Source organism: Delphinus delphis, chromosome 8, assembly GCF_949987515.2.
Source record: "Delphinus delphis chromosome 8, mDelDel1.2, whole genome shotgun sequence".
NCBI classification, from domain to species: domain Eukaryota; kingdom Metazoa; phylum Chordata; class Mammalia; order Artiodactyla; family Delphinidae; genus Delphinus; species Delphinus delphis.
The window spans coordinates 31,627,185-31,650,913 of NC_082690.1; the positions used below are offsets into that span (position 1 = coordinate 31,627,185).

The following is a 23,729-nucleotide window of genomic DNA, read 5'->3' on the forward strand; positions in this document are numbered from 1 at the left end:
AGCCAGTTTTTTCTTTGGTGTTTGACGGGAGAAGAGTGTTTCTTTCTAATGTTTTCTGTCTTGTTAGGCTGCTTACTTTTGACTAGTGGGAGAGCAGGCTTTTTGTTTGTTTGTTTTGTTTGTTTGTTTGTCTGCCCTCATTGGCATTTCCGTTTTTCTGACTCCTTCATCTCCAAGTCTGCGATAGACAAGGCAAAAAGAAAACCCAGGGAACATACTACTGTATTGTTTCTCAGATTCTTTCAGAGTCTTCTTATGTTTGTTTTATATATAATGTCTAGGGCTTTTAGTTGAATTAGCAGGAGAGATAGGGAAGAGAACGTTTACTTCATCTTCCTAAAAGTAGAAGTTATTTCTTGTATCTATTTTTTTAAAAAGCAAACCTTCTGCCCTCCTTCACTATTCCACTTTAGAGCTCTTTTCTCTGCTCCATTTTAGAACCAGACTCTTTGAAAGCAGTTGTCTATGCTTATTTTCTCCAGTTTCTCTCTTCTCGATCTTTCTTTTAAACCTATTCTAGCAAAACTTTTATCCCTGCGACTCCTCTGAAACCACTCTTGTTAAGGCTTCATTTACAAGTGAATAATCAAATCAATAATACTTACAAAACTGTGGCTGAAGCTAAAATTGTACTTAGAGGGAGGTCTATAGTGTTAAATGTTATATTAAAAGAGAAGAAAAGCCTGAAACCAAATGAACTGGTATCTAATTTAAGAAGTTAGAAAAAGGATTAACCCAAAGAAAGCAGAAGAGATAAAAAGATGTCCAGACCTTACTAAAATAGAAAAAAGATACAATTGAGAGAATTAAATTATGGCAAGGTGATTAAGAAAAGCAAAGAAAAGGCAAAAATATATAAATATAATAATCATATTAGAAAATATTATAAATATTTTAATTGGCATATTTAAATAAAATTATATATGAAATAAATGATCAGAAAAGTGTATAAATGACCAAAACTGATTCAGAAAGACATAGAAAATCTGAATGGTCTGATAGCCATTTAAAATGCTGATTTAGTAATTAAAAGGTTTTCCTTCCCTCAATGAAAAGGCCCAGGTGGATTTTCAGTTGCTGAGTTTGGACAAATCCTAATTCCAGTGTTCAGTGAACTTTTTCAGAAAACAGAAGAAAGGGTACTATTTCTCATTTTTTTTTGTTTTTGAAGCTTATGGTATAAGCTTGTTATAGAACTACAAAAGAGAGTGTGAAAGAATAAAATTTACAAGCCAGTCTCACTTATGAACATAGCAAGATATCTAGCAGTGTATAAAATAGGTAACATGACCAAGTTTGGCTTATTCTAAGAATGCAAGAGTTAAGTAACACTAGACATTTACACCTTAATAAAACAATAAGTTACTACACATCACAATTTTGATTTAGAATAGTGAAAGTCTTGGTTAAAGCTGAGAATGCTAGGTGTCTACGTCATGAGTACTAAAATTCAGTTTTGAGTGGAATACAGTTGGTCACAGTAGATGGTACAACTAATTTGATCAGAGGGAGTCAGATGATCTCAGAGAGCGCAAACTGTGAGTTAGGTTTTGATGAGTAATATTTTGTCAAAATGTTAGAAGGAACAGCATATCAAGTAGATAAAATAATGTGTGCTAAAGCATAGCTGTGACATTTGGGAATAGTAAGTGAAATTATAACTAGAGCACAGTTATATTTTAAGGATATTGGGCCCTGGCAGGAGATGAGACTGGAGATTTGTGCCAATTGTGAAAGGCTTTGTCTGCCTTGCTTCTTCCTAAGTAGGGGAATATATCAACCCAGGGGGAGTCAGAAAGCCAGTAAATATTTTTGGACATTCCATCTCTTTAGCTTCTTATACTTCATGTCTAGTCTTTAGAAATAACACGTATTACTTGTTTGCATTCTTTTGTATATGTGCCTTATGTGAAGTTAGGTGCTATCACTGATTTACTTTGATTTTTTGTTTACTAAAAATGTAGGAATCTGAGTTTATGACTGAATCACTAATGTATTTCCTCTGAGTTATATACTAAACTTGTAAAAGCAATCATGGCTAATCTCTTTCACCAAGCTGGTGCCTAAGAACTTCCCAGTGAAATTTGTATCAGACGCCTGATTAATTTTATTTGTTCTGTCATCTTAACTTTATTTGTGGTAAAAGCACATTTTAGTACATCTCTTTTTATCAAATATTTGTGATTTTATTCGAGTTTTTGATGGAGTTGTGTTTTTTTTTAAAGAAAAGTTATTGGAGTGAACTTTCATTGATTGCCAGATTTTCTTTTATCATCTTTCCTTTTTGTATTACATTGGTAGATACAAGGCAATAGTTTGTTATTCTAAATTTGTGAATCAGAGAATTTTAAACCTAAATTAACTTCATAAATGTGCTCAGTTTTTTCTTTAATGCATTCCTTCTAACCCCTAAAGATGCTTTTATTTAATTTTCTTAATTATGTAATATGTTTGATTTTTTTAATTTAAGGTGTGACTGCACAGAAAAGTTACAGAACAAATTTGACTTTTTGCGCTCACAGTTGAATGATATTTCTTCATTTAAGAATATCTACAGATATGCCTTTGATTTTGCAAGGGTAGGTGGAATTTCCATGTTTTCAATTTTAATATTTTTTTAATCTTGAAACCACACTTAGGGAAACTTTTACCTTTATTTTAGGATAAAGATCAGAGAAGCCTTGATATTGATACAGCTAAGTCTATGTTAGCTCTTCTCCTTGGGAGGACATGGCCACTGTTTTCAGTATTTTACCAGTACCTGGAGGTATGTATGTGTTTTTATTTTTAAAATAATATTTTAAAACTTAAGCTGATTGAAAATATTCCTTTAATTGAAGAAAAACAAGTAGATTTTTTAATACTGTGCTTTTTAAAAATTCTGCTTAAGTGTTTGAAAATTTGTTAAAATGTGTATGTATCCGCTGTCATTTTTAGACATGAGTTCATGTTCATTAACATATTCTGTACATAAGTTCATTTTTATTCCCTGCCTTGCAACCCCCCACAAAAAAAAAAGATAAAAAAGAAACCTTCAGAAAATATATTTTAGCACAGACATCCTTCATGTAAAATTAGTTTCTTGGGATTTTTGCAGGAAAGAATATATGCTAGTGCACAAATCTCAAGCTTTCTAAATCAGGTTTCTCTCTGTTATACAGGGTATTAGGCTGAAAAAATCAATATAAGAGAACCAATTTTAGTATTAAAACGTAGGTTCAATCTAAAGAATTAGAATAAACTTTATGTACACAAATATGAGGATGTACTTAAATATAGTGATTACTGAGAAATGTATGCTGAATTTATGAAGAAAGTATTCTTTTAGGTTTATCATAGCACCTTCTGTATGTGGTGGTTTGAAGAAGATACTGTCCTTTTTTTCATTGCTTTCTTTAGTTTCCTATCTGTTTTTGTGCTTCTTTCTATTTTATTTTGTTTATTTCATTTTATTTCATTTCATTTCATTTTTTTGTATACTTCTCACTTCTCACTGTTTCTTGAATACAGATGCTTTTTCTTCGAAAATAATTTCTCATAAAGCTGGTTGTTTATCATAACAAGTTCCCCAGATTAGTTTCGTTTAAAACTTGTGATAATAGACAGTGGTATAAGAAGGTCTTATGTGAATGGGTTTGTGCACACTTAAATCTTTAAGCCTAATAAAGTAGATTGGTTGATGGATGTTATCAATCTTCCTCATATTAGTAGTTTTGGGGCAACGATAAGTATAACTCTGTAAAAATATTCCCCTCTAAAAGGAGCTGAGAGAAGTAAATATTTTCAAATGCTTGTTATGTGGAGGGTGTTTGACATACATTATCTTTTTAAATCTTTATAACACCATTTTGAATTATGTTTTATCTCCACTTAGCCAATGAATAACTTTCCCAAGGTCACTCAGGTAGCAGAAGTGAGATTTGAACCCAAGTCTGTACCCTTTCCATTGCCTCCAAAGATGCCAACTTCAAAATGTGCTAAACAGTAAATCTTACGTAAAGAAATGATTTAGTGAGAAGCAGTAGGAGGGAATTTACTGTGTTGGGAAACATTGTATAGCTTGATCTCATTGGTGATTACACAAGCATATACATTGGTAAAAGTTTATTGAGTTTTACCCTTACTATTAGTGCCCTTGACACTCATGTTATTCCTCAAGAATGAAAGAAGGGGACTTCCCTGGCAGTCTAGCGGATAAGATCCATGCTTCCACTGCAGGGGTTGGATCCCTAGTGGGGGAACTAAGATCCCGCATGCCGTGCCCCGCCCCCCCCAAAAATTAAAGAATGAAAGAAAAATAAAGGGAAAAATAAATTTGATGAAGTTGACATCTAAATGACCCTGAGGATTCTCTTAGAAACACAAATAATTAAAAGAGGAATAAATGTTTTAGGAAAGACTAAATCACAAAAAGGTTATAACTGTGTTTATTGAAGTCAAGTCCTAATAAATAGTGCTTGTTCTGTAATCCAAAAATTATATCATTTCTACAGCAATCAAAGTATCGCGTTATGAACAAAGATCAGTGGTACAATGTGTTAGAATTCAGCAGAACAGTCCATGCCGATCTTAGTAACTATGATGAAGATGGTGCTTGTAAGTATAATGTTTTCCTATGAAAGTAAAATTCTTAAAACTATTAAATGAGAACGTGGATTTGTGTAGCATTACCATAAAGGATTTAAACTTCCTAACAATTTCTTATTTAATTGTGTGAGAAGTGTGGAGGAGGCAGGTGTAGAAGGTACAGAACTTAGATTGAGCAACATTATAAAATCTGTGCTGGTAAATGAAATATTTTCGGTTACTTGGTAGCTAAATTTAGAATATAATTTCTGCAGCTGGAAGCTAAAATTCTGCTTTATTCCTGCCTTTCCTGGCATTTTCCTATGAAAGAAAAGTAAAGTCATGATTTTAAAAATAGGAAAGCAAAACCTCAGCTACAATAGCAGAAGCTTTAAAATTAATATCATAATAGCCATTCACCATATGGCAAATGATGTCAAAGTAACTTCCCTCAGGAATTATTGAGTAAACAGGAAATGAAATATTTACAATTTTTTAATCCTTCAAATTAAAATATCTGTCCATCCCCTTCAGTGGAAAATCCAGAATGCCATAAAATAGAACTTTGAAGTAATGATAAATTATTTAGATAAGCCAAACGAATTCTCACGATAAATTAAGTTTTTATTTCCCACCATCAGTTTGGTTGCATATGTTGTTTTAATGTTGTGAAGGGTTACATAGAAAAGATACATTCCTATAAATGTAAACTGAAATTATGGACTTATTTTTGTGACACTGAAGAAACAAAATACTGAAGAAGGGATAACTTTATTTCTTTCTATATATATTGTGTCTTCCCCCTGCAAAATAGTATAAAATTTAATATTTTTAGAAATAATACCTTACAGCAGTAAACTGGCAGCCCAAGGACTATGTCTGGCCTGCAAATGTGTATTTTCATGTGCATTTGAGTCAACATTATAACTGAGACATTTTGTATAAAAATAAAAGCTCTGGATTTGCTTGAAAAGTTAGAAAATCTGACAAAACTGTTCCTGTGTTCTTTTATAGGAATTAGGCTGGAACCAAGTAGTGGCTTATGTTGGACTTGCATTCTGGTGTGTTGGTCCACAGTATGCCAACAACTAGGTTGCTTTTCAGTTGCCATTTATTATTATGCTGGTCTGCTGTTTTTCTTACAGTAGAGAAATATGTCTATCGAAAGCAAGAGGAAAAGTGAGACCACCAGAGGGTTGTGTGCTTTAAGAAGAATAGGGCAAGCATATTTCTTTGTGGCAATGAGTTTCCTACATTTACAAAAAATAAACAGTGAGCTTATTTAAACTACCTATCTGACTTTTGTAAGTAAATGAATTTGAACCCCCTGCGTTATAAAAATATCTTCTACAATAGTTCTTAAGTCAGGTATTTGTTAGGTACTTGCTTTGTGTTCAGATTTATACTAGGTCCTATTACTGGAACAATATATAAGTCTCTAATATGGCCACACCTTCAATAAACTGTTACAAACTTCTTGCTGAGGTAACAGAAATAGTACGTTAAACACTTTTCAGATTGTTTAATAATTAAATGGCAGAAAGCTGTGGGCAGTTAGAAAAAGAGAGAGGTTAATAATGACTTAGTATTGGAGAGTTCATGAAACAAATCTTGAGAAGCAGGTTTCTACAAATATCTATTGTGGAAAGTCCCTTACGTCAAAAGAAAAAAGAAAAAAGGCTAAGAAAGCACTCATTAAGTAGAATAGGGAGGCTGAAAGGAAACCACCTGGAGAAGGGAAGGGTCAGTTCCCTATCATCACCACAGAGTTTGTGGGGAGTTTGTTTTATAGTTGGAGAGATGTGTTCCCTGAACTCTAATAACATTGCTCCTTTTATTTCTAGGGCCTGTTCTTCTTGATGAATTTGTCGAGTGGCAGAAAGTTCGTCAGACGTCATAGCAAGAACTATTGTGAAGAAAATGCAAACCTTTAGATCCTTACGTGTGTACAAGCTAATGAGACGAGGAAAAAAAAGAAAAAACCAAAGGGGTGCATTTTGACTCATATGAAAGACTTCTCATAGTACTTTTTTTTCCTTTTTTTTAAAGGAAGTTTTCTTGTTACATGTTATGGGCATTGAGCCACACCTCTTCCGAGACTGAATATTGAAGTTTTTGTTTTGAGTTATGTTTATAACATTTATTTCAGAACAATAAAGATTCAGATTTGTGACAAAGGCCTTAAAGTGAAGATGTCCCTTGAGTGTCAGAGTGGTATTTATTTTTGTAAATTTTAATTCTTGAATTTTAGAGGTCTGTCATACCGGGAGTTTGTGGAATTTTAAAGATTTTAAACAATCTTAATATTTGGCAGTGTAGTCTGCTGATGGTATAGCTCATTATATTCATTTCTGCACAATTAGAAAGAATATTTATTGGCCTTGACTTCTGGGGTAATGATTTTCTGATGCAGCTAATAAAATACATTTCTGGATATTGGAAGTGCTCCAGCTTTCAGCTGTGGTTTTCTGTGAAAGCTGCCAACATACTGTGCACATACTCTATCTGCACAGTTTAGAATTGGAAAGATTATGTCTAGTTATTTTTTTTCCTAACCATTAAATAGTATTGTCAATAAGCATAAATCAGCATTGCATGTATATTCTTAATGTGAATTTTAAGTTTTCTGTATTCTATAAGTTTAAAAATTTCATTTATATTTGAAAGAGCAAGGTTCATATATTAATGGTTTCAAAATCAGACAGCCTTATGAGAGAAATTAAGACTAGTATTGAAGCTGTGTCATCATCATTATTGTTGTTGTTAGTGGCATATATATATGATCTTTTTTAACTGTCATTTTGTGATTTGGGGAGTTTTGTTGAGGGCACCCCTCCTCCATCTCTTTTTTGGTCATAAGGGAACCTTAGCTCTGATGTTGTGGACTTAGTTAAAATATATATTGGAAAAAATATATAATAGAATAAGGACTTATGGGAGAACTCTGGGTGTAATTGTGACCAACTCAAGGGTGCCATTTACATTGGTACAATTACATTGCTAATTATCATATTTCTGACTTGGCAATAAAGTATCTTGAGGACAGGACAGCCTTTTTTCTAATTCACACGAAAGGCATCTTTTGGACTAGCAGCAGGGCTGTTTGTACATTCCTTTTCAAACCATCCAATGTCCCAGTGATATGAAAACCTTGTTCACATTTACAGCCAAGTCACAACCTCCGTAACATTCCTAGTTTCATTGTATGAGTGGAGAAAAGTAAATAAGTTACTTTTCCATAATAAGGACATTTCTATTGGGATTTAAGGTAAAGGTTGATTTTTGATGGTGAGTTTATTTAATGAGTGATTACAGAAGTGAATATTTATGGGAGAATAGCATTTTAAAGATTTTTATTTTATTTTGCTTTTTGGTTAATGGGCTGGGAGAAAATGATTGCTGTTTTACTTCTTAATGAAATCACTTTGTACAACTTTGTAAAACACTGGTATAATATGGAAAACAATTTTTCCCTTAAATGTCTGATAGTTAAGGTTAATTTTCCTGGAATACTTGTGCTAAGTATTAGAATCACTGAATTACTGGAACTGAGCATACAGTGTTATGACATTATGAATGATGTTTTAATATTAAATTTGTCATAAGTACAGTCGATCCTTGAACAACATGGGTTTGAACTGTGTGGGTCTGCTTATAGGCAGATTTTTAAAAATAAGTATGCAGTCAATCCTCTGGCTCCATGGATGCAGAACCTGTGGATGTGGAGGGCCAACTATGGAACTTGAGCATCTGCAGATTTTGGTAAACTTGGGGGCTCCTGGAAGCAGTCCCCTTCAGATACTGAGGGACAACTGTAAAGCATTTAGATTTTTAGACATTTGAGTCTTGATAATTTGACTTTTCAAGGAACAACTTCTGAACTTGAAGAATATTGCCAATTTTTATTTAATTCCAAAACATATAATTTAAAATGAAATTTTACAAGTTGTCAATATATGGCCTGAACAAAATTTATTGTCTTTGTCATCTTCAATATTAAAGTGAAATAAGGAACACTCAAAACTTATAGATGACCTTTAAATAAATAAAATATATGAAACTGTTTAGTTTGCTTACTTATCCAAAGATACCTTTTAGACTTTGAACCTGAAAATTTAAATGAAACTTACTTCTTCCTTATGTCAACAGCCCACTTATACCCAGGCCATGCTTGCTTTACTCTCTTGCTCTTCCTAGTTCTCTTCACTTCTTAGAGTCATTCATTTATTTTAGAAGCAAACTTACTCTGCCTCATTCATCTCAGAATGTGGGCTTGTCCTTTCTTGGCTTTTCTTTTTTTAATTTATATTTGAACATAATTTATTGGGAAACTACTGATCAAGAGGTTAAGTGGTATAAGCAAAGAAGATAGTATTAAGGAGCCTGCAGTATGAAAAAGAAACCTTCTAACTGTTGGAGCTCTTTTAGCTAGTTAGCTTTAAGTGCCTTCCCAGAACTCCTGTTGTAAAATTTTCAGTATTACTTCCTTCATGTGGTATGAAATAGTCAATGGTGCTTTATCATTGGAAACGACTTCTTACAGAATAGCATACAGATGTTATACTACTGGAAAAAAGTAGAGCCAGGTGTTGATTCTCAACTGTGAGAGGATGGAGAGTTTGTCCCCCAAACCCTCGGAGCCAGTAATTTTTAACAAGGAATGGTATCTTTAGGAAATAGCCTAGGGATTCAGGTAACTTACTTGAATAGGAGATAAAAAATGGTGTATTGTGTGACTCTGTTGCAATGTTTGTCTTTTATTGTCTAATGGTTTCTTGTTTTTCGAATGCTTCCAGTAAACTTCTTGACATAATCCACTTTTGACAGTAATAGTATTTTTATGTATAATGTATAGGTTTTGTTGATTTGAGTATTACTTTGTTTGAAGTACTCTAGATTAGTGTTTCTTAAATGGGAATATGAGGGCCTTCTATGGGAATGTTAGATTGACCCTTAAGAGTACTTCTCTTAAATACAAATGCCTTTGCATCTGTTGAGCCAAAAATTTATCTTTAACAATATTGATGCTGTCACTGTGTGAGGAGGTGAGGAAGAGAGGAGAATTTTAAGATAGAGTTTTTAAAGCATACAAGTTAATGTAGAGTATTAATAATGAAACATTTTACTTTTTAAAAAAATAAATTTATTTATTTATTTATTTTTATTTTTGGCTGTGTTGGGTCTTTGTTGCTGCTCGCGGGCTTTCTCTAGTTGTGGTGAGTGGGGGCTGTTCTTCGTTGCAGTACGTGGGCTTCTCATTGCGGTGGCTTCTTGTTGCGGAGCACGGGCTCTAGGCACGCAGGCTTCAGTAGTTGTGGTGCGTGGGCTCAGTAGTTGTGGCTTGTGGGCTTTTGAGCGCAGGCTCAGTAGTTGTGGCGCACGGGCTTAGTTGCTCCGCGGCATGTGGGATCTTCCCGAGCCAGGGCTCAAACCTGCATTGGCAGGCAGAATATTAACCACTGTGCAACCAGGGAAGCCCTGAAACATTTTACTTTGAACTATTTCTTCATCAAAACATGTCCCTTCTCCTTAAATGCTATGGGAAGTTACAAAAGCATTTATTGAAATACATTATGTACTCAGCTTGAGAAGCCAGTAAGAATACTAATTTTTTTTTAACTGCTTTCTTGAAGTGTACTTAAAACTGTTGTGATAATTCATAATCTCATAAAGTTTTGTTCGGGCTTTCAAGGCTCCTATAGCCTAAAGTTTTGTAGCACATCTCTCATGTGCTTACCAAATGTCTAAAGTATCAAATAAATTGGGGACATTTTAATACATAATTTAAATGCATTTCTATGTTAAACAAAGTGAAAAGGCAAAATAATCTCTTAATCATACGTCTAAAGAATTCTTAAAGAGGAATTCTCTCTTCTTGAGGTAGTATTGCTTCTTGACTGATACTGGCAATCATTACATGGAAACATTTCAAAGAAGGCTTTATTTACTCTTCAGGAGAAAAGAGAAGTAACAGCAAAATATCTTTGATATCCTGAGGAAAGGCCAATCTGGATTATTAAATATTTTGGATCATAATTTTTTTATATAAATTTATTTTTTATTTATTTATTTTTGGCTGCATTGGGTTTTCGTTGCTGCGCTGGCTTTCTCTAGTTGCGGCGAGCGGGGGCTACTCTTGCGGTGCGTGGGCTTCTCATTGTGGTGACTTCTCGTTGTGGAGCATAGGCTCTAGGTGCGTGGGCTCAGTAGTTGTGGCTCCCGGGCTCTAGAGTGCAGGCTCAATAGTTGTGGCACACGGGCTTAGTTGCTCTGCGGCATGTGGGATCTTTCCGGATCATGGCTTGAACCCGTGTCCCCTGCATTGGCAGGCGGATTCTTAACCACTGTGCCGCCAGGGAAGTCCCTAGATTATATAACTTTTTAATGAATATAGTTTTATTACTTTCATAAGTATCTGTTAACAAGCAGACGAACAAATTGCTTAAGACTTGATCTTTTTTGTTGACAGACATTGTTACCTGTAAGTAGTACTGCCGAAGCCCAAAAAAGCAGTCTAAATTTTATGGTCAAATTTATATAGATTATGTAAAGATAAATTCCTGCCCCAAGCCTCAGGTGAATTATCTCTAATTCACTATTTAATTGTAGAGACTCTTCTTGTGAACTTTTACTTCACTGGACCAAATCTTTAGATCTTTTAAAGCACAATTTATTTACCTTTTCTCAAATATCAGTCTTAATAAAACATCATAAATTTGCTATATCCACTTTATAATCTTTTATATCCTATACAGATTGTGCTTCCTTTGCTCCTTTCCTAGACCAGTTGTTATTGGTTTGATCATTTTCTTTTTATTTTGTGTGCTTTGTCTGTAATTTATTAAACCTTTTATAATATGGCTCAATTTTGCATGGGTTCTGGTTTATCATGTGTTAAATATTATTTAAAATACATCCAGTAAAAAGGTTAGACTTTAACATGAGTATGGATTCTTATCTTACTATGCCAATTTCATTGGAGCTTTGTTTTATTTATTTTGTGGATCTATGGTCCATAAATGTAAGAGTTATATTAAAATTTTCTTAGTTTTTCCCCAAGTTATATCATTTTGAAGAAATTTTATCCTTTGCAATTTTGGTGTTCTCAGCTTTAAAGTAATAATGAAAATTGTGCCACACATGACGTATTGTTTTACATATAAACTAAAATTGTGGATATTATGAAATACTCAAATACAGTACTTAAAATTATTTTTAAAGCTAACAAAAATAAGCAAAATGGGTATGTATGAAACCAGCTTTACCCCAGACTCAATGGTGTGTGTGTGTGTAAATAAACTGAGTGTTACTGGGTATTACCCGTAATTTATTTTTCCATGTAGAAAATAGCTTCTGGATAAAAGTCCGTCACATATTTTGGTGAAAAGAAAATGTGCTTCCATATGATTGCTTCCAGTTGCATTTGAGCCATGAAAGATGAAAGGCTAAATTATTTAAACAACTTGTCATTAGAGACTTAGTGTTATTAAGTTATCAAACTTAGCAAAATTATTTTTTGTGAGTATTGAATTAAGTGCAATTAGTTTACCTTTAGTACGTTCCCCGTATTCTATTACGCAAATCAAATGGCTTATAGCAAGTTTATACACAGTTATTTTTAATCTACAAATGTAGAAACCTTACCTGTTTTTGGATTTATATCATTCCTTGGAACTACTTTAAATATTGAGAGAGTTTTTAGAAGTAATATCAAAGAAACCTGAGTTGGTTTCCTCTTTGCCACATCCTTGTTATGTCACTTTTAGACAAGTTACTTGACTTCTGTCATCAGTTTTATTGTCTGTAAAATAGCGATAATAATACTTACCAGTATTGTTGTGAAATTCAAATAGGGCCCTATCCACAGCACTAAGTAAATGTTGAATGAATACACCTTGGTATTTAAATGAAAAGCAATTAGTCAGAATAGTTCTTTTTTTTTCTAACAAATTTTTCCATCCTGTATAAACTGGAATAGCAGAGATTTTGTGTTTTATTCTACCACTTATTATATCTGACTTATTCATATTCCTCTTGGACTAAATGTTTCAATAAATCCCAAGCATCTAGTATGTTCTGAGACGTGTTCTAGGCATAGAATAGACAACTATTTCTGACCCTTATGGGATTTTCATTTTAATTGATAAAATATGTTAAAAATTGATAAAATATCATATGGTGGCATGCTATTAGGGAAAATAAGTCGAGGAAGGGGTCTGGGGAGTGTGTGAGTATAGGGTTGCCATTTTAAATGGAGTATACACTGATGAAGTGATATTGAGCAGAAGTCTCAAGAAGCAAACAGTTAAGCCATATGGATAATCAGGAGAAGAGCATTCCAGGCAGAAGGACTTTCTGTTCTTCAGTAGTCAGCTCAGGACTACTGTTCTGAGCTGGTAGTCTGCCTGGTGTTTTTAAGAAATGGCAAGGAAATCATTGAGACGATAACGAGCAAGACGAGAATATTAGCCAGGATTAGAAAATGAAGTTAGAGAGATTGGGAGTAATGATTGTGCCTGATTGTAGTTAATCATGTAGGGCACTGTAGGCCTTTCCAAAGACTTAGACTTTCATTGAGTGAAGGGGGAAGCAGTTAGGGTTCTGATCAAAGCGAGGATGGAAGTCTGTAGAATTAGATAGGAGGGTAATACAGTAATCCAGATGAGAAATGGCGTAGTTTGAATGAGACCAAGGGCAATGGAAATAATAAGTGGTCGGATTCTGAAAATATTTTGATAATAAAGCTCATAGAATATGCTGATGGATTGGATGTCGGGTATGAGAAAGAAGAATCAAGAATGACTCCAAGATTTTTAGCTTGAAGAACTGTGAATGAAGCAGCCATTTGCCAAGATGAGTAAGACTCAGGAGCAGGTTTGAGGACGGGAAAATCACGAATTTAGTTTTGGATATGTTATGTTAGTTAAGCCTATTAGATGTCCCGAGGGAAATGTAGAGCATGCAGTTGGATATTTGAGTTTGAAGTTATAGGGAGGTCTGAGCTGAATGTGTACTCTATATATATATATATATATATATATATATGTATGTATCATATGACATCATTGGTGTATAGCCTTAGTTTAAGTCAGGGCATGGATAGATCACTTAGTAAGTATAACCAGAGAATAGGCCTGAATTGAAGATATGTGATTAGTGAAATTTGGGGCCAACTTTTGTGATTTTTCAATTACAAATGTGATGTTAACATTTTCTGCTACACACAAAATCATTACCTTCCACAATGTTATGGAAGCTCCGAGATTTAAGAAACAAGATTGATAATATATAAGCATATGACAAATTTAAAAGGGGGAATGCCGTTTTATTCTTGTAATGAGGCTTTTTGTTTTGGGACAATACAGTTTTGCATTTTAATATATCTGAAATGCTAGTTCTTTTTTTCTGATACTTGGAAATTGCTATTCTGATTCAATTTGTGAGTTTTAGCACTAGAGGGCAGGCTTGCCTCTAGACTGTGAAGAGCTGTGAATGGATTAATTTAGCCAAATGTATTACTGTACCTATATTCAATCCCAATTAATGAATGGATTTGTTTCTCAATCGACAAGTATACTATCTACTATATTTTTTCAATTGCTGGGAAAGCATAAAATTAGGCTAGTGGTTGATTTTAGTATATCTAGGATCGACAGTTGATACTTGCATATGAAGTCCAAGGAAACACAAGCATAGCTTACTACAGTTACGTTAAGATCTTATATAGAGGGTCCACACATATATGAGCATAAGAGAATTTGAAGCCAGTCAGAAGAAATATTGGTCATGAAAACATTCATTCAGGAAATGTATTGAGCTGTTAACTTTGTGCTATCACACTCTTTATCTTTTGTGATAAAGAGTTGCGGCTCCAAAAATAAGTAAAATATAGTCCCTGCCTAAATAAGCTTTGGTGTAGCATCTTATAGCATTTACTGTCTTGTGCTGTATCTATTTAAATGTCTTTTTCCTTCAATAATAGAAATCATGACTCATTTATTTTTGGTACTTCCTAGTGCCCATCACAGTGCTTGGTACTTAAGTTAGTTCATAGCGTATGGATAAATGAATGAAAAAAGACAGGGAAAAAAAAACAGAGTCAAGGCCTTTGCAGAAATCTATTTTCTTTTCATACTTTTTCCCTTGCAGGAAAGCCCTTCTATTAACAAATACAAAAAGGTTGTGGAGATTATTCCAACTCTCCATCTTTGCGCCCACTCCTTTTGCTGATAGTCTTCATCTCCACCCATGATCAAGAGCAGTGAGTAGAAATACCTATGGCATTTATTGAGAATGGAGGTCTAGCCTTTTGATGGTCACTGAAGTGGAGAAGAAGGATAAATGTGGAAATGGACGGCTCCTGTCTGGCCCTTGTCAGTTTGAGGTGAAACCAAGCTTTCTGGGATGAGGACACTTCTCCTTTTCCCACTGTTCACCCAGAAAGTTTGCCCACACATAATCCTTCTGCTCCCCAGTCTTTTTAGGGTCCCTACTTCTACATGCTAGTTCCTCAATTTTCTTACCTGTAACATGAGAATAATAGTCCTTACCTCATAAGATTGTTTTGAGGATGAAATGAAATAATGCTTGCAGTAAATATGAGCTACACTGGTGTCTGGAAAACAGATCAATTGGACTTGGTAGGATGGATTTGTGTTCATTAAGTGTTGCTTATTATATAATAGAATGAAATAAATGGCAAAATAAAGTTGATCCACTAAATCAGTTACATTTAGAAATGCAAACCTTTTGACAAATTAGTCTCTAATATTAGTCAGTGATACGAACTGATTTATTTGCTCCATTAATGTGGGGCATTATAGCGAAATGGTCATTCCTAGGGATATTAACTGTGACTAAATGAGATGATCAATTTAGAGTGCACTCGGCACCAAGTAATAAACACTCGGCACCATTAGCTGCTGTAGCTGTCTTTAAAAGTGGACCAATTTGACCTCATAGTAAGGACTCTTTTTAAGACAAATAATTAAAAATTATAAAGCCAAGATACTGTGTGTTATTACATTATTTGATTCTCTTAAACCTTGTTTCATTAATGTAAGTAGCAGGATTCTTTTCCAAAAGAAGTTGTACTTAGAAGCACAGTATCTAAAACAGGGCAAACTGACATGCTCTGGTTGAAATAGGAAGCTCTGAGTCTTTCCCTCTCACCACCCCCACTGCCACTATCACTTCTGAGAAATCTCAGAGGAACCCCTAGCTCTGACCAGCGTGTTTGGAAACCCACTGCTTCCACCTTTGCACTTTGGCCTGTCAAACGTGAATAAAGTAATAGAATGAGAAAGCCCAGACTCTGCATAATTCTCTCTGCATAATTTTTTAATTCTCTGCATAAAAGCCAAAATGTGGCTGACATTGTTTTAGTATGGAATAAGATGAGATATATTTCAGCATCATTGGAAATGTTTATACTAGTACTATAAAGTTTATGATAATTCTTAGGTTCATTATCTAGAGTTGGTCTAAAAGGAAGTGTTACATGAGAACTGCCAAGAGAGATTTGGAATAGATATAAGAATGAATGAATGAATGTCTAGCTGAGGTCCCTTTTTTTTTTTTTTTTTTTTTTTTTTTTTTGCGGTACGCGGGCCTCTCACTGTTGTGGCCTCTCCGGTTGCAGAGCACAGGCCCCGGACGCACAGGCCCATCGGCCATGGCTCACGGGCCCAGCCACTCCGCGGCATGTGGGATCTTCCCAGACTGGGGCACGAACCCATGTCTCCTGGATCGGCAGGTGGACTCTCAACCACTGCGCCACCAGGGAAGCCCGCTGAGGTCCCTTTTTACATGTAAAAAAGAGTGTAGTTATCCTTGAGTATTATAATCTTTAAAGGAGAAACAGCTCTGTGAACAGGGATGATGTTCATAAGTGTTCCTTGCTCTGTGTCCACAACATAATAAGGGTTTAAATAGATGTTTATTGAATGAATGAAAACATTGATGTGTCTATCTTCTTTCAAGTAACTACAAGTTACTTGAAAGATGGGCCATGTCTTATCTTTTTGTTCCCAGTGGTAGCACAGCCAGTAAATTAAGAGTTTCCTTACTGAATTAATAAATGAATGAATAAATGTACACGTGTACATAAAAAATTTACATATCTACGTTCCCATTAGACTAAGGTTCTTGAGGGAAGAAACAATGTCTTCAGCTCTTAGCATAGTGCCTCACTCATAGTAGGCTGTCAAAATGTTTGTAGAACTGAATAGAATTTAAGTATGAATAGCACCAGAGTAGGTCCACATAGACTGACACAGTGCCTTCTAAATAGATACTAAAATTATTTCATAATTGAAGACAGAGATCCCACTAAGCATTTTCTGAGTTAGGACCAGTTGAATAATATGAGCAACAAGCTTTAGGAGTTCAGAGGAGGAAGAATTCTTTGAACTGAAATGGTCAAGACAGCTTCTCAGAGTCAGTGAGACTTGACGAAGGTGGGTGGTACTTTGGTGTTTTAAGTACATGAATTAGACAGCTGGAGAGGAAAGAGGCTGGGAACTGGGAGACTGGTAAGGAAGGCACAGTGTGGAAAGAGCCCTGGGCTTAGAGAGCAAAGATCTGTATTCTGAATTTCTGTTTTGCTGCTTACTGGCTATAGGGCTTTGAGATTACTGTAGTTTCCTATTCCTCTTCTGTGAAGTAGAGGTAAGGCTGTTGTTCATATTGATATTGTACTTCAAAGTGTTTGTAAAATGCCAAGTAAAACATAATGCTGCGCTTTGAATGCAGTGGGTTCCAAATAAACTTTTGTTGAATGACAAAGAAAAATACGATATTAATTAATGAAAAGAATGGGAGCCCTGGAATGTCAGCTCCTGCAATCTGTCAGGAAACCTGTTGCCTCTTATGGGAAGAAAAGTAAATATGTGAAGCCACAAAATCTCATGATCAGAAGAAACATTTTTGGATCAGTTGGAAACTCCAATGAGATGCTAAAGTTATGTCAGAGGTGAGTAAGTCATGAGCTCTTCATGCTGACATTATTTCTAAGATTGCTGCCTTATTGAAGGAAGCAAACCACAAGATAAACCATGAAGAACAGCTTTTTGAAAAAAAGCTTCCTGAAGGATGAATGCTTCATTTGCTTTAACTGCTTACATCTTTACTTACTAATGAGTCATTTTTCCCCCTTAATTGGTAATTTGTTTTGAATTGGTCATAAGATGGTTACATTGAGTAGTCTGGTGTTACACAATAAATGAAAAAAGTTGACAGGCCACCAGCTGAATAAGGGAAAATATGATTCTTTTTGAGCTGAAAATGTATGAATTGGTAATAGTCCTTATGATGTAAGATTGGATTTATTGGAACTTTTCTCTTATGTTCAAAAGTCACAGCACCTTTCTTTGCCTCTGAAATACCCGTATCTTTTCTGCCTCCTGTAGTCATTGAGGGTTCCACCCCTATTCAGGGTCTGATTACTTTTTAAGAAACATCCTTTCCTTCCTGCTTATCTTTGAACCACTATCATTTTATATATACTTTTATTAGAGTGTTGATAACACTGTATTATAAAGTATAATTTACATATTTGTTTTCTTAACTAAACTGTGATCTGGAGAGCAGGGATTGTGTATTTTTGCCTTTTATTTTTCCACTGTTCACAATTAGCCACAGTATAGGGAAAGCACTTAGTAAATGGAACAAATGAATACATGAAGATGAACAGATAAATAAATGATTTTGCTTATGTAAGGTGTCTATCTTTTGTCTATTTTTTTTCACTGTATGGCAGAAATTCCAGTACAGCCCTATCTTTAATGTTGACCTACTATTAAAGTTACTAAACAAATGTAAATCAAAATAAGAAATGCATATTAAAACAATTATGACATTTTTGCCTCCAAAATTGGCACAGATTTTTAAATTGATAATACTCATTGTAGATAAGGGTACAGGGAAACAGGAATTTTTATATTTTGCTGAAGGAAATATAAATTGGCAGATCCTTTCTGGAAGAAATTTAGGCAAATATGTTCAAAAGCCTTAATAATGTTCATATTCTCTCACTTAGCAATTCTATGCCTAGGAATTTATCCTACACGATAAATTAAAAATTTGTAAAACATTTTAATCATATCATATTTTACAGATAGAAAAAAGGGAAATAACCTAAATGCTTACCAATAGGAAATTGGTTATATAAATTATAATATATTCATACAGTGGAGTACACCATCTTGAAAAATACATGCTATATTATCAAAGGGGGGAAAACAGGTTTAAAGCAGTATGTACAATTGGTTACTCCAGTGTATGTGTAAATGTACAGAGAAAAGACTGAAAGGTTTTACACCAAAATCAGAAAAATGGTAGCTTCTTGATGAAGGAGGAGTTTTAATTTTTACTTCATTCTCTGTATTTTCTGTATTGAATATGTTCAATGAGTATGTATTACTTTGGTAATTTAAAAAAGTAAATAAAGGTTATATAAAGAAGCATGCCTTCTCCTTTGCTGATTTTACCCATTCTTCCAATGAAGGAAGAGAGACTAACCTTGAAACAGGAATTTTCACCAGGACCCACTGTGGTAGATCATTTTCTCTACTTGTTCTGCCCCTGTTGCCCATGGTAGTCATAGGTTACGATTGGGGCCAGTGCAGAAGTAACACTGATTGATTGATTCATTCAGGAAATATTTGTTGATATTCCTACTGGACCTTGGAACTTGGGATATAAGGGCAAGAATCATGTTCTTGAAAACTAGTTGTATTTTGAAATTAACTTTTTAAACTAGGAATTTAATAAAGCGTATCTAGTCCATCCCTCTCTCTTTGGAGACAGAAATGGATCCCAAAGAAATTTCCCCAAGATTGAATGGATACTAAATGGCACATCTAAACTTGAATTTTAAAACTCTCCTTCTACTCCACTGCTCTTTCTGGTCACTTGGGCCTCTCATTTTGTAAAACTCTAATCTGTATAAATATAGATTCTCAAAAAGAAATCTTGTACTTGATGCTTATATATCTTCTACAATATCGTTAATTGGTAGCCTTAACTTGCTTTTTCTCATAGAATTTGTAGTTAACAAATGCTTCATATCTATGAATATTCTGTATTAGTCAATGTTAAGCTATTGCTCAAATTGTACTTTTATTTTTAACCTCATAAATAAAATTGAATAAAGCCAATTAAAACCTTTGCCCCATCAACATAAATTTGTTGCTCCTTACTCTTGGGGAGGGGCCATTCAGCTGGTCAGTAATCCATCTACCTGACATGTTTATATTATGCACAAAGATTATTATATAGATTTTGTCAACTGGTGAAATATAGATACCATATACTTACAGGACAGCAGTACGCTACTTGCAATTTACCAAATTTACTATTCCTTCACATGCTACTCTCACCATCTTGAAAGGTGTCCCCTGGCTAACTCTCACTCATCCTTTGAAACCCCTAATCCCAGCATAGATACTGCTTTTACTGGGAAGGCATTGCTCACCTGCACCTACTCCCCAACATCCTTTCTTACCTTCTATATATAGCATTGGTCATGTTACGTTGTATTGTCTTGAGCCCTTAAAACCAAATATGTGGTCTTTCATCTTCCTACTATATTTAGTTCAGTGTAAGACCCATAACAGGTACTCAAACAAATATTTCCTTGTTGATAAGATGAAGAAATGAATGATGGAGTAAATATATTTCCTTACCATGTTAAAGAGTAAAGAAAATGTAGTTTGAGATGAATTGTTTTCCATGCTGGTTCCTTGTGATCATCTCTTCCTTATTATGATTCTTTAACCTGGTGTATATTTCTCCTGTGTTGAAATAAAGTCCTCAGAGGGCTGTAGATGGGAGAAGCCACCTTCTTTATTTTTGAAAAATAAGGAAAAATGTGTGCCCATCCCAAATTCTCTAGGAGCTGGGCCTCTTGTTCCCCACCTTTTCCTCAGCATCACAGACTGTGCTTTGGTTATCACATCTGTGTATTCTCTGAGAATTCTGGGTCCAGATATTTGGATTCAATTCAGAACAGCAGTGTGATATGATGGGATAACCATCACACAGGGAACTGAGGAGGTGATTCTAGTCCAAATGCAACCACTGATTTGCTAGGTGACCTTAAACTACCCATTTATTTTCCAAGGCTTCAGTTTCTCATCTGTAAAGTGAAAGCATTGGATTCTATAATCAAGCTCCCTGTGAGACAGGCTGGGCCCTGGGACCTGGGACCCTTTGCTGCAGTGCTTGCACCTGGACAAATGTCTCCTCGAGCAACAAAATACAAAGAAATTGTAAGAGACTAAAAATAACTGCACGCATGTGCAGTTGGGGCAAATTATGGACAATAAGATACAAAAATACCAAAAAAAAAAAACCCAACTGGAGGCACTGGTGGGGGAACCTCGGACACCTAAGGGGATGGGAGGAATCCACGTGTGACCAGGTAGGACGTGGGAGGGAAGGAAAGGGGGAAGAAAAGTTGAGGTGGGATGACACTGGCGCCCCTGAGGGGAGCTGGGGGAGGGGAGAGGTTCCCACGCTCGGAGGGGTCCACTCACAGTGAGGGGATCAGCAGGGATGGAGAAGGACCTTTGGGGGATTGGGGGATCAGAGGGGAACTTGGCCAGCATCTCCCCTGCCAGTTCAGGCCCCCACAAGCCTGCTGGGGTCCTGGGCCTGAACACCAAACCCTGCCCCCCGCTGGGGTCCCTCTGGTTGCATGGGACCCCAGGCCTGAGCCCTGCCCCTGTCCCCACACCCCCGCCAAGGCCTCTTCCTGTGGCGTGGGTGCTGGGCATAAGCCCCGCCCTCCCAGGGCCCCCTCCAGCCATGCAGGTCCTGGTGGACCTGAGTACTGCCCCCGACAAGACCTCCATGGACCTCACGGGTCCTGGCCCTGAGCCCCACCTCCACCAAATCCTCCTCTGGCCGCAAGGGTCCTGGCAGCCCAAGTGCCACCCCTAACGGGGCCTCCTTTGGCTGAGCGGGTCCAGGTGGGCCGAGTGCTGCCTCCCTCCAAGGCCTTCTCTGGCTGCGCCAGCCCCTGTGGGTGCACCTGTGGATGCCTGCACCCCAGCTGACCTGCTTGGACATGTGTGCTCCAGGCCAGTTTCAGGAACAGATGCTGGTGAGAAGAAAACATGCAGAGATGAGGCTGACACAGTGGGTCCAGAGACTTATCTAGAGGTCTTGGAGGCCTACTGGGGAAGAAAGGATAGGCTGTAGCTCACCGTGGGGGCAAGGACACTGATAGAGGAGGAACCAGGGAAATTTTTACCTTTTAATTTAAATTTTTTAATTTATTTTTTTATCTTTTATTTTTATTCTTATTTTTTATTCTTTTTTTTTTTCTGTTGTGGTTCTCTTTTGCTTTGTTGTTGTTTCATTTTTATTGTTAATTTTTTTAATATATTTTTTATCTTCCTAACTTTATTTTTTGTTATTGTTCTGCTTTTTTTTTTTTTTTTTTTTTTTTTAATGTGGCTTGCATGGTCTTGGTTCACAGGCCAGGGGTTGGACCTGAGCTCCTGTGGTGGGAGTGCCAAGCCCAAGCTGGACTAACAGAGAACCTCACACCCCAGTGAATATTAATTGGTGTGAGCTCTCCTGGAGGTCCTCATCTCAGCACCAAGACCCAGCTCCACCCAACTGCCTGCAAACTCCAGTGCTGGACACCTCAGGCCAAACAACCAGCAAGAAAGGAACACAGGCCCACCCATCAAATAAAACAAATGAGATGACAAAAAAATATGTTACAGACAAAGGAGCAAGGTAAAAAACTATAAGACCAAATAAATGAAGAGGAAATAGGCAACCTACCTGAAGAAGAATTCAGAGTAATTATAAAAAGATGATCCAAAATCTCAGAAATAGAGTGGAAGCATGGATCAAGAAAATACAAGAAATATCTAACAAGGACCTAGAAGAACTAAAGAACAAACAAACAGTGATGGAAAACACAATAATTGAAATGAATAAATACCAAAGGAATTTCCCTAGGTGGGAAACACAAGAGAAAGAAAATGTCTACAAAAACAAACCCTAAGCAATAAAGAAAATGGTAATAGGAGCATACATATCGATAATTACCTTAAATGTAAATGGATTAAGTGCTCCAACCAGAAGACACAGACTGGCTGAATGGATAAAAAAACAAGACCCATATATTTGCTGTCAACAAGAGACCCACTTCAGACCTAGGGACACATACAGACTTAAAGTGAGGGGATGGAAAAAGATATTCCATATAAATGCAAATCAAAAGAAAGCTGGAGTAGCAATACTCATATCAGATAAACTGGACCTTAAAATAAAGACTGTTACAAGAGACAAGGAAGGACCCTACATAATAACCAATGGATCAATCCAAGAAGAACTGTAAATATTTATGCACCCAACATAGGAGCACCTCAATACATAAGGCAAATGCTAACAACCATGAAATGGGAAATCGACAGTAACACAATAATACTGGGGGACTTTAAAACCCCACTTACACCAATGGACAGGTCATCCAGACAGAAAATAAACAAGGAAACACAAGGATTAAATGACACATAGAGCAGATAGACTTAACTGATACTTATAGGAAATTCCACCCCAAAGTGGCAGAATACACTTTCTTATCAAGTGAACACACAACATTCTCCAGGATAGATCGCATTTTGGGTCAACAAATCAAACCTTGGGAAATTAAAGAAAATTGAAATCATATCAAGCATCTTTTCTGACCACAACACTATGAGATTAGAAATCAATTACAGGAAAAAAAACTGTGAAAAATACAAACACATGGAGGCTAAACAATATGGTACTAAATAACCAAGAGATCACTGAAGAAATCAAAGAGGAAATCAAAAGATACTTAGAAACAAATGATAACGAAAACACAACTACCCAAAACTTATGGGTTGCAGCAAAAGCAGTCCTAAGAGGGAAGTTTATAGCAATTCAATATCACCTCAAGAAACAAGAAAAATCTCAAATAAACAACCTAACTTTACATCTAAAGCAACTAGAAATAGAAGAACAAGAAAACCCAAAGTTAGTGGAAGGAAAGAAATCACAAAAATCACAGCAGAAATAAATGAAATAGAAAAGAATAAAACAATAGCAAAAATCAATGAAACTAAAAGCTGGTTCTTTGAGAAGATAAAGAAAATTGATAAACCATTAGCCAGACA

The 23,729-nt window shown here is 35.7% G+C and overlaps 1 protein-coding gene across 4 annotated transcripts in view; it reads left to right on the forward strand.

Annotated features, from left to right (window-relative positions):
- The window catches only part of DCUN1D5 (defective in cullin neddylation 1 domain containing 5), a 29,641-nt gene extending 19,816 nt beyond the window's left edge, over positions 1-9,825 (forward strand). For all 4 annotated transcript variants that reach the window (XM_060018035.1, XM_060018036.1, XM_060018037.1 and 1 more), the window contains 4 exons: positions 2,471-2,579; positions 2,663-2,767; positions 4,494-4,596; positions 6,411-9,825. In XM_060018035.1, the coding sequence (XP_059874018.1) occupies positions 2,471-2,579; positions 2,663-2,767; positions 4,494-4,596; positions 6,411-6,466 (373 nt within the window). In that variant the 3' untranslated portion in view covers positions 6,467-9,825. The remainder of the gene's footprint in view (positions 1-2,470; positions 2,580-2,662; positions 2,768-4,493; positions 4,597-6,410) is intronic.
- The last annotated feature ends 13,904 nt before the right edge of the window (positions 9,826-23,729 follow it).